Below are 12,526 nucleotides of genomic sequence, written 5' to 3' on the forward strand. Positions count from 1 at the left end.
GTGTCCATCACACATTGACCCCTCTCCATGTCACTGGGCTTCCGCCTCCACCAAGCGATGTCATCTCCATCGAGTAAAGCTGCTGCGACCTTGATCCTAAGATCTTCAATGATCATATTCTGAATATCTAAGTAGTCTTCTACTTGAAACAAGAAATTCTCAATGGCTATGTTGTCACAAGAACCATTGAATTTTGTGGGTCTTGGCATATCAATCCTTGATGACCTCTCACCATTTCTGCCATTCAGGGTCACCGTTCGCTGCAACGTGCGGTTCTTCAACTAAAGTTCTCCTACTTCAGTTTGCAAGTCGGTCACTATTGTCGTCAACAAAGTGACCTGTTTCACCAACAAGATCACTTGCTCTTGTAGGCTCACCACTACATCATTCAGTCCACCAAATGATTCAACTGCAGATGAAATCGCTTCTTCGTGCAAAGTCACATCTCCCACCAACCTGTTGACAGTTGCAGCCAACTCCTCTTGGCCTCGAGGTGAACCCATCTCCTTAGCTTTGGCAACTGCTTTGCCTTTGGTGTTGATAAGTTTTGATAAGGCGCCACAGTGTCTTGCTCACAAATCACAGTCTGTCAGTGTGTCTGTCGGTACCGATTCCGGAGTCCCTTCCCCAACATGAGAATGAGCTATGGTACCACTTGTCACAAACCTATTTTCTTCAATAGGTTAGCGCGATGCAACTATCCTTCCTTACCACCACAAGCCTACTTGTCAGCTCGCTTGCCAGTCGCGAAAGCTTATAATCAGAGTGCAATAGAGTAAGAAAGAATAGAGGGAGAAGAATTGCAATCACAATTAGGGTAAACAAAAGAAAACTCAACGCATTTAATTCATTCATAATTTTGCCCGCAGGCTATTAAAGTTTAAGTATACGGGCAGCCCCTTCGGGGTATTGATTCACCTGAACCGAGAAACTTACATCAGACTCAACAAAAGCAAAACAGACTCTAAGCACAACTTTTACAATGTAAGTCACAAGGGAACAATTATATCCATTAGATTTTTTTTTTTAATTTATTTTACATTATTTATAACCTGGAGAAACCAAGTACAAGACCGAAGACGTAGTCATCATCCCGATGGCATAAAAAATCAAGGCTAGGACCCTTGCCCAAAGGCCTATATAGGCTGGGCTTTGGCTTAAGCAGTGTACATAAACGCCTGCAAGATTCGAACCTTAGCCTCCCGTCTAATGAACTTGGCCGAATTCCACTAGACCAAACCCCATTGGACTCCACTACAAATATTTTACATAAAAAAGAAATTTGGATTTTAATTTTGAACAAATATGGATCGCTTAAAATGTTGATGCGAATTGGAATTTGTAATACAAGAATCCAGCCACACAAGTCTGGACCATTTCAAAAACATGTAAAAATGTATTGAGTTCCAATTGCAAGTCCAACCAAATCCGATCCGTTTGCATCATTAGCTTTGATTTACCCGTTTTCTCGTGCTGCCTCATACTTCCTGATATTTAAAGTTTTAAATATACCACGTCTTTTTTTTTTTTTGCGCTTTTCAAGTGAAGCACAACGCTCACCTAACCGTCAATTTGTTGTGTGCTATCTTTGGAGGGTGGATAGGCCACAATCGAGATTTTCTATTCATTTTTGAAACAAATTTTAAATGACGACCAAACTTTTAATCGACCACATTTTGCTCATTTTCCAAGTAACGTCCTAACTTTCTAACATTGATTAAGCAAATGACGCCATGAGTAAACATGCCAAAATGATGAAGTTACTGCCTATCCAAAAAAGAAAAGATAAATTTGATCTAACAATATGAAATAAAGCCTATTTTAAATATTTTAGTTCCAACTGTCGCGTTAAAATGTAGAAAAACAAGCCTATATTCAGCATAGGTAGGTAACATGATAATTTTAACTCCATAATTAAAAGATTAAACAAGGGTGGTAGAGAAACTGACGAATTTGCTTTAAGGTGGCAAAAACTTTAGGAGTTATTTAGAAAATGTAAAAAACTGTGCGGCTAAAATTAATTAATACAAACATGTTTGAAAGAATTACTTTTTGGGCGCCTTCGGATTTATGGTGGTAGGTTAGTTTAGAAATTTAATAGGCAGGATACCAGCAAGGAGTGGCGTAGCTAGGATTCATGTGAGGGGGGTAAACAGGGGTGTACTGGTTTGATAGTCGGGGGTAAAATAAAAAATGACTACAATTATTAATAAAAATCTATTTCATATGGCCAAATCAAACTATTTGCTGCAGTCAGGGCTGGGCTACAAAAATGGATAAAAATCTATTTCATATGGAATCAGGGCTGGGCTAGGACTGGGCTTAAAAAAAAAATTAACTATTTCGGGAGCCCCCCCCTATGCCAGCAAGCCCCGTTGTACTTTTCGAGGAGTCGAGCAAACACGGAGAGCCGAATTCTAGTCGGTAAAACGAATCTCAAAACAAAAAAGAGCTGCGACTGTAGGGATGGCAGTGGACCGGGGGACAACGCGGCCTCGCCCCGCTTTTCCCTGTTTGGACCGGGGATGAAGGGCATGAAATCAAGGATGGAGGCGGGGATGAAGGTTAAAATCTATTTCTGTGTGGAGGATGGAGGTGGGGATGGACTTACACTTTTCTCTGCCCCGCCTCAATTCCCGCCTTTCCCCATCCTGCCCCATCCTCAATCCTTCAAGGAATGACTATAGACTGAGGAAAATGGGGTCTTGCCCCGCCTCAGCCCCTTTTGGACCGAGGATGGAGGACATGAAAGGGGGTGGAGGTTAAAATTCATCCCCGTCCGAGGATGGAGGTTCGGATTTTGAGACGGGGCGGGGGGTGAAGACCTTATCCTCCCGCCCCGGTCCACTGCCATCCGTAGCTGTGAGGTTCGGTGAGAATTCTATTTCCGAGACTTCTTCCCACCCTTCCCAATTTCCAAACGGCTCCTTCACTTCGTTATTTTTTCTCCTGAAGACGACATAGTCATAGAGACGACTCTCTCACTCGGTATCGTCTCGAGAGCCAAAGTTTCCTGCACAAATTGTGATTGGAGATAAACGGCTGTAACTCGCCCTCTTTGCCTTTGGATAGTTGGGTCGGCATGTAGCAGCCTCCTATTTTTTGTGCCCATGTATAATCATCGCCACTTTGACTTTGCCTACCGAAACGAGAAAGAGGATTAGAAAATGTGCAAACGTGATACAGTTAAAGTTGTAACATCACCAAACGAGGGCTAATTTACGCATTATCAAGTTGCGTTTCTCTTTTTCCTTCGCTCTCTTGCCGTTTCTGCTTTCGTTAACGTCCAAATAACGAGTTTTAGATCGATGTTTTTGGGGGAAATCTCTCCCTTTTTTCTTTCCTTGTTGGTATAAGATTGCGCTAATCTTTCTTAATTTCCGATATGTTGAGGAATTCGTAGTGCTTTTTTTTGGCTCCTTTTCTTTGTTTCTTGTGGTTGGGTTCTCTTGAAAATTTGATTTTCTGATTCGTGGGTATCTGGTGAATCAGAATTCGATTTGTTTTTTTTTTTTTTACTGTTTTGTGCCCTAATATTGGAACAGAATGAGCATCAACGAGGTAGTTTTGCAAGTCTCCTCTTGGGTGGGATTTCACCCATCTTTCCATTATGGTGATTGCTCCAGAAGTTTAGGATTCTCAAGTGCATCACATCGATTATCGAGGTCTAGGAAGAAAAGGGTGTCGTGGAAACCAGCATTCCTTAGAGAACTGAGGGATTTCCGAGGAAAATTTGGTAGGAGCTCGTTGATTTGTTTGTGCCAACGAACCGATAATGTGAGCGAGCTTGTTGGCCTGGGAGGAAATGGTGCTTTGTCGCCGGAGATTACCAAGTCAGAGCCGACGATTTGCAAAGAGGTCAAGGAGAAGGAATTGGTTGCCAATGGGTCGCCATTTGTTTCTCCGGGTGTTTACAAGGAAACAATCACTGAGAACGAAGCATGGGAGCTTCTGCAAGCAGCGGTTGTCTATTATTGTGGCAGTTCCGTTGGAACAATCGCGGCTAATGACCCAACTGATCCCAGTATCCTGAATTATGATCAGGTCTTCATACGCGATTTCATTCCCTCAGGAATTGCATTTTTGTTGAAGGGGGAGTACGATATTGTTCGAAACTTCCTCCTCCATACGCTTCAGTTGCAGGTAATATTGGTTTCCTTTCTGCTTGGAGCTAAAAATAATGACTGATGAATACTTTGAATTTGGTTTTATGGGGATTCTCCTTTTTTTTTTGATCTTTAACTTCTTTATTTGCACTTGCATTCTGATATGTGAGCTTAATATTTTTTTCTTTTTCAGAATCACAGGATTACTAGTAGAGCTTATAGTGCTTCTAAAGAATTGTATTTACAAAAAAGTATCAGTGCCTTACAAAACTTTAGGGTCAATAGCTATTGAAAGTAGAAGTCCTTCAACATGTTGATATAATATAGTTGGAGCTTCAAGCTGTGGCAGATTCTTTTGATTTTCTGAAAATAATATTAGATTAGCTCCATTTTTTGTCTAAAATTTGGTGGCTTATCTGTCACACCCTCTTGCAGAGTTGGGAGAAGACCATTGATTGTCATAGCCCAGGCCAGGGTTTGATGCCAGCGAGCTTTAAAGTGCGAACTGTGCCACTAGATGGTGAAAATGGTGCTACAGAAGATGTATTAGATCCTGACTTTGGAGAGGCAGCAATAGGACGCGTTGCACCAGTTGATTCTGGTAACGTAGTTATTATTAGTTTAATGCATCTTTACTTTATGCTTATTCATATACACATCTAAACATAAAAACATTTCTACTTTATACGTATTTTCTACTAACTAAACTAAAGAGATTACATCTGTATACTCTCTCTCTCTCTCTCTCTCTCTCTCTATATATATATATATATATATATATATATATATATATATATATATATATATATATATATATATATACTATTTTGGGCTGCCATCAACCGCATTTGATGCTCTGCCATCAACTTTTGAGTTTTCTCTCTCGTTTGCTTGTTCTTGCTTATTTCTTCTCTCTCTTAAAATCGTGTCTTCACTGCAGGATTATGGTGGATTATATTGTTGAGAGCCTATGGAAAATGTTCAGGAGACTTTTCAGTTCAGGAGAGAGTGGATGTCCAAACAGGAATTAAGATGATTTTGAAGCTCTGTCTTGCGGATGGGTTTGATATGTTCCCAACATTATTGGTGACAGATGGATCATGCATGATAGATCGCCGGATGGGGATTCATGGTCATCCTCTGGAAATACAGGTAATGAGTTGCATTTTCTAACACATTATTGCTTAGTTTTATATTTTTGCATTATTGTCTGCATTAATTTTTAGGCATTGTTACCTGTCTGTAGTCTGGTCAAGTGTGCACTTTGTTAGGTTTCTTAATCATTTGTGAACATCTGTGTAAATGGTTTAACCATAAAGCATTTGACGAAATGCTCCTGCATCCCAAGGAGATGGTTTTGCTTAAAAGAATTTCCTTCACTTAAACAAGCACTGAACAACTGGATTATTGATGTTATTTTTTTATGCAAAATACCCAATAGGGTCTATGGCTTTTGGTTAACAAAGATGACAGTTGTACTCTTATTTGAAACCCTGGCAGACGACCTGCACAGTCAAGCATCATTTTGACTTTTCAATGTAACCTGTGGAACTTCCCATATATTACTGTTGCAAACTTCCAGCAAGCAAGAGTTGGTTCCAGGGCCTCCACATTTGAGGGAAGGGAAAGAAAAAAAAAACGAAAACATTAAGCTGTAAATTGCACATAAGGAGTTCCTGAATTTGGTTTCATGAAGTGAACACAGAATTGTTGTTCTGTCATGTGACATATTTAGCTTCCGAGATGCATTAATGGTGAAGCATCCTCCTAGTTAGTGTCCAGCAATTACAGAATAATGATAACCAAGTCACTTGTGTAGAGAACAGACTGATCACTTGAAGAGCTTGTTGGGCATATTTAGTTGACTACAACATAATATAGTCATCACTATCATCATCAAGTCCTATCCCAAATACATTTGGTTGGCTGTCACTGCAATAGTATTAGGTACTAGTTATGCAAAGGACGAATTGTGAATTAATTGAAATCTTAGAGTCTGCAGTGTGTCATTTCATTTGTGGATAGATTTGAAACAATGTGTCTAAGCATGGAAAAATCACCCCACTAAATCAGCAAAGCAGTTCATCCACTTCAGATAAACTTATGGTACTGTGACAATGTAAAGAGACGTTGAACACCTTCAAACATGAACAAAGAGTCCACCAACAAGTGCAAAATATACAAGCACAAGTGCCACCAAGGATACAATCACAAATGCTACGAAGAGCACAATCACAAGGCAAAACAAGGGCATGCACTCATAAAAAAATAATATCTTTATTTGAAGAACAAGTATGCAAAAAGCATCACATTTACAAGGGGGATGGACCCCTATTTATATACACAAGAGGGAGAGCCTTAAAAGGGAGAATGAGAGAAGACTAAGAGAGAGAGGGGACAAGAACCAATGGCTAGATTTCTAGCCATTGACTTCCAAGTCAATAAGTGTTGACTTGGTCCAACCTCTCATATATATAATGACATATATGTGCAATTTAACCCCCTCAAACTTACTGTATGATGACCGAAAGTTTGCCTAAGAGGAAATGAAATCTAGGAGCACAAAGAGGTTTGGCAAAAAAATCTATTAGCTGGTACTCAGATGTGACATAGGTCTGATTAATGATTCCGTAAAGATACTCCTCTCGAACATAGTGGCAGTCCATTTTGATGTTCTTTGTTCTTTCATAAAAGGCGTTGTTGCTAACAATGTAGATAGAGTTCTTACATATTAGTCAACAATCTTCGCCGCCACACCGTCTCCATTGTGGTTGTAGCCATGACTTGGTACTTAGTTTCAATTAAGGAGAGGGAGACCTTCTGTTGCTTTTTTCACCTCCAAGAGATTAATGAATCACCTAAGAAAACACAAAAATCCGTAGTTGAGTGTCTGTTATTAGGATTAACTCCCCAATCTACATCAATATATGCAAGTAAATCTAGGGCAGACGAGGAAGATATAAATAATCCTTTATAAATTGAATTTCTTAGATATCTAATAATACGCAAAACAACTCTCATGTGAACAGGTGTGGGTGCTTGCTGAAATTGACTAGCTGTGTGTACAACATGTGCTATATCAAGTCTAGTAATAGTTAAGTAAGAAAGTACTCCGATAAACTGTCGATAAGGAGTTAGATCATCCAAAGGCTCCCCATCCTCAATCTTCATTTTGACATTCGTTACTTTAGGAGTGTCAACCTTTTTGTCATCTCATATTTCAGACCTGAGAATAATATCAGAATCAAACTTAGACTGAGATAATAAATGCCCTCTAAGGAAATAAGCAACCTCTATTATTAGAAAGTATCTTGAAAAACCCAAATCAATCATTTCAAAACTATTTTTAAGAATATTTTTAATATTATGAACTCCTTGTTTATCTTCTCCATTGATTATCATATCATTCATATAGAGAAGTAAGATGACAATACCTGTATCGAAATCCTTAACAAACAAAGCCATGTCAGTCAAACAAGATCTAAAGCCAATATTAAGCATAACATCACTAAATTCATCATACCATGCTTTGGGAGTTTGTTTTAGGCCATATAATGCATTTTCTAGATGAAGTTCCTTCCCTTGAGGTATTATTATACCAGAAGGTGCCTCCATGTATACTTCTTTTTCAAGATTGCCATTTAAAAAGACATTTTTAACATCCATTTGATATATGGGTCAATTTTTAATTCAAGCAACTACAAAAAGGGTTCTAACTTTGGTCATTCGAAAAGTTTCTTTATAATTTATACCATATTCTTGTGCATATCTTTTGGTGACTAGCCTAACTTTGTATCTCTCATGGGTCCCATCACTATTGGTTTTTATCTTATATACCCATATACAACCTGTGGGTTTCTTTCCCTTTGAAAGATCTTGAATAGTCCAAGTATGAGCTTTTTCTAATGCATCTAATTTCACCCTCGTGACTTTAACCCATTCTAAGTGATCTTTGGCCCGAGTGTATAAGGGTTTTATATATGAATGTATTAGAGCTATGCATGTTTGGTATTTGGACGAAAAAGAGTGATACAAACTTAGATAAAGGTTGACAGACTCTAGTGTTAAGATTGTGTATATATATGTATTTATATGTATATATATACCGAAATAACATCCATTTGATATATGGGTCAATTTTTAATTCAAGCAACTACAAAAAGGGTTCTAACTTTGGTCATTCGCATAACTGGTGCAAAAGTTTCTTTATAATTTATACCATATTCTTGTGCATATCTTTTGGTGACTAGCCTAACTTTGTATCTCTCATGGGTCCCATCACTATTGGTTTTTATCTTATATACCCATATACAACCTGTGGGTTTCTTCCCCTTTGAAAGATCTTGAATAGTCCAAGTATGAGCTTTTTCTAATGCATCTAATTTCACCCTCGTGACTTTAACCCATTCTAAGTGATCTTTGGCTCGAGTGTATAAGGGTTTTATATATGAATGTATTAGAGCTATGCATGTTTGGTATTTGGACAAAAAAGAGTCATAGGATACAAACTTAGATAAAGGTTGACAGACTCTAGTGTTAAGATTGTGTATATATATGTATTTATATGTATATATATACCGAAATACCCATCAGGGATATTTTGGTCATTTCATATTATCCTAGTGGTCAGCCCATTAGGGGCTGACTTTGTTCTTTTTTATTTTATTGTTTTTGTATTTTGTCATTAAATGGTGATGGGACAACTCCAACTAGCTGTTTTGCCCCCAATCTCCTTCTCTTGTTATAAATAGGGGTTCTCCCCTTATAATTTCTGAAGGCTTTCTCAAGTACTTTGTAATATGAAGCATTTATTTTTACTCTCTTGGCCCTTGTGTGGGTGGTGTGGATTAATCTATAAGTAGTTCTTGTGGGTTGATTGTGTTCTTGTAAGTCCATAAGAGGCTCTTATTTGCTTTTGTTCTTGTTTCATTGCATGGTATCATAGCTTTGGTGCTCTTGGGTTGTGATTCATTCAGAATGGCCAAGAGGAATATCATGAGATTGGTGGAGCATCGATTCGTGAGATCGTTGCATTGGAAAGTACACCATCAAAGTTAACAAAATTCTTGCTACCTTCTTTTTTCTTTTCTCTCTCTTATTATTGTATAAATGGAGGGTGAAAGAGAAATGGTCGTCTCTATTCCCGTAAGACTCAATGATACTAACTATATGATGTAGGCGTCCATGGTAAAACATAAAATATGAGAAAAGGGTCTATAGCTATGTCACATGGGTGCGGGTGCGACACGGGTGCAGAGAAATTTCAAATTTTTTGGACACGGGGACACTACTATGTATATATATTTTAAATATATATATATATAACAATAGTAAGACTCGATCAAAGTTGTGTCCATTAGGGGACACAACTATTTATATATATATATAACAATAATAAGACTCAGCTATATATATATTTAAAAAAATATAAAAATTCATTTTTTTTTAGTTTTTTGCCCTAAAAAATGGACACAGACTCAGTTAAAGTTGACTGAGTCCAAAATGTGGACGAACTCGGCCCCGATGCGTTGACCGAGTCCGACACTTGGTTGACTGTGTCCGCCTCGTGTCCGAAGCTACACTCGTGTTGGGGCGTGTCGACGCGGGTGCATCAACCTTATAGCCGAGTCTGTGTGACTTAGGTCTATAGGGTTTGGTTGATGACACCAAAAGAGATGTTAAATTTATACTTACTAAGGTAGAAGATGGAAATAAAGTGGCTCTTCAAGGAGAAGAGATGTCTAAGGTCATCACTGAATACGAGAAAGAATGGAAGATGGGTCATTTCAAGATAATTGAATGGCTCATCAATAGTGTTGACATAAAAAAATGCTCTAGCTTAGCAAAATTTGATTTTGCTAGTGATGCATGGAAGTATCTTAAAGATATCTATAAGGATATAACTCACATATGCAATGTGCAAAATAATGTGCGAACTATGACCAAAAGAGAGATAATCATTAGGGAATATTATAATGCTTTCACTTCTTTGGGATGATTTGACTTTTTTAGAGCCAAAGTGGCATTGTCGACAAGATGTAGAACACCGTGAAAAATAAATTAAAATAGAGCATTTTTATCAATTTGTAAATGAGCTTTGGCCCAAATTTGAAGGGACCAAATCGGCCCTTCTTCATAGAGGAGGTATACTTACCATGGTTGAAACACTTGAAGAATTAACTATGGAAGAAAATATGCTGAAAAAAACATATCTTTAAAAGAAGAATCCGTGCTTGCTATGTCAAAGCCCAAAAATCACATAAGGGCTTATAAGCCCCTTCACTTTGGAAAAATAAGAATGAAAGAAATCCCAATGATTATGAAAGGAGCCAAAATGATAAAAGAGGCGATCATGAATACAAGAAAAGTATCAAACTAATATGCTATTATTGCTATGAGACAGGTCATATCAAGCATTTTTGTCCTAAAAGAAGGAAAGAAGATCAAAGAGATGATAAGAAGATGGCTTCGGGGAAACCATCTTTTGAAAGAAATAATGTAGATGACTGCAAATGCATCAACTCATTATCCTTTGCACAACTTATGGAGGCACTATAACCGCTGTTCATTTTTTTTTCATATGACCCCAAATAAGTCTACACTATCTGAATGTCATACTAACCCAAATGATTCTTATGTTTCAACCACCGATGAAACTTCCTCAAAAATCAAAGGTTTTGGGTCTTACAAAAACATCAATTTTTTTTTGTACCAAATATTAGAGTAGTACTAAAATTAAATTTAAACCTCTTATTCGTTTCTCAAATTGCAGAACATGGAAAAATCTTATTTTCATCTAATGATTGTTTCATATAGGATCTCCAGTTCGGGAAGCCGATTGAGTGAGGCTATGAAAGAGGAGATCTCTATGTTATAAACAATCTTGAATTATCAAAACATACTTTTTATAAATTTGTTAAAAAGAAAGATATAGAAAATTGGCACAAGAGAATAGGACATCTTAGTGTCTAAAAATTATATTTGTTTCAATTTCTTACAAGTTATAAATAAATGAAATTTGTTTTTGAAGATTGCATCCTTGGTAAAATGAAATCTTTACCTTTTGGGCCTAGTTATTTTATATCAAGGAAACCATTTGAGTTGGTACATTCGGATGTGTGGGGATCGACTTCAGTTATATCCAAAGGAAGAGTATCTTATTATGTTGTTTTTGTAGATGATTATAGTAGACACTCTTGGATATATTTTCTTAAACATAAATCCGAAGTATTTGATTGTTTTCAAAAATTTCATTGTTATACAAAGACTCAATTTAAAACTTATTAAAATCTTTAAAACCAATTCTCGAGGAGAATTTGTATCAAATGATTTAAAAAACTATCTTGACTTACATGAGATTGTTCACCAAAAATCATGTCCTTGTGCTTCACAACAAAATGCACTAGTTGAAATGAAGTATAGATATATTATTGAGACTACTAGAACACTTCTTATATCAAGAAATGTTTCAAAAATGTTTTGGGCTGAAGCCACTCTTACGGCGGTTTGTTTGATAAATGATGCAGCTTTGATGCAACCTTCACGGGTTCTTTGCTGATGGCGGTGAAGGCACAACTCTTTGATGCAGCCTTCACGAGTTCTTGATGGTAGCTGTGAAAGGCATGATCCACACAGTCGTGCACAAAACAAAATGGAATAGCAATGCCCACCGCAATAGTGAGGTTGATTTTATTTCAATCTTAATATAAATAAAGAATAAAAGACAAACTCTGAACAATAGTAAGCAAAATGAAAGAACGACTGGACAAGAAAGAACAAAATGCTGAAACGAAAAGAAGGGGTGCTGTATTCTTCAAAAGTGGCTTCACGCAACCCTAGATAGGGCTTTTAAAGAGGATCACTGGAACCGGGTCTCGGGCTCGGACCTGGACCCGAGACAACTTCAACTTGGAACTGGATTGGCGGCTAGCCGGGCTTTCCCTCTTCTGGAGTAGGTGCGCATTACCTTCCTGTATCGAGTCACCTCACCTGTGATCGGATCCTGCTGCGGGATCTGGTCGTCCGTGCCTTGTGGTGGGTCAGGTTCCCTGGCCGGGCTAGGGTCACGTGGTACAACATGCTCTGCATCATTCTTCCCTGATTGGGAAGAAGTCGACTCTGACGACTTGTTGTCCCCACAATAAGCATATAGATCAGACACATTGAAAATTAGAGAAATGTTTCAATCGTTGGGCAGTTCTAGGAGGTAGGCATTCAGACCCAATCGCCGATGGACCTTGAATGGGCCATATTTCTTAGGGCTCAGTTTACTATACGTACCCACGGGGAAACATTCAGGACGTAGGTAAACCCAAACTAACTGACCAACTTGAAACTGGATGTCGCGACGACCTTGGTCAACGAAAGCTTTGTACGCTTTGTAACTCTCAACGAGTTTGGCTCGGACCTACCTGCCTATG

The 12,526-nt window shown here is 38.0% G+C and overlaps 1 protein-coding gene across 4 annotated transcripts in view; it reads left to right on the forward strand.

Moving 5' to 3' along the window:
- The first annotated feature begins 2,966 nt into the window (after positions 1–2,966).
- The window catches only part of LOC149847067 (neutral/alkaline invertase 3, chloroplastic-like), a 28,754-nt gene continuing 19,194 nt past the window's right edge, over positions 2,967–12,526 (forward strand). The window contains exons 1-4 of one of the 4 annotated variants that reach the window (XM_089996780.1): positions 2,967–3,233; positions 3,546–4,143; positions 4,542–4,707; positions 5,047–5,258. In XM_089996780.1, coding sequence (XP_089852906.1) covers positions 3,547–4,143; positions 4,542–4,707; positions 5,047–5,258 — 975 coding nt within the window. In that variant the 5' untranslated portion in view covers positions 2,967–3,233; position 3,546. The other 3 variants (XM_089996783.1, XM_089996782.1, XM_089996781.1) reach the window with 3 other exon arrangements.

Source organism: Nuphar pumila, chromosome 2, assembly GCF_984573655.1.
Source record: "Nuphar pumila chromosome 2, dmNupPumi1.hap1.1, whole genome shotgun sequence".
Classification (NCBI taxonomy): Eukaryota; Viridiplantae; Streptophyta; class Magnoliopsida; order Nymphaeales; family Nymphaeaceae; genus Nuphar; species Nuphar pumila.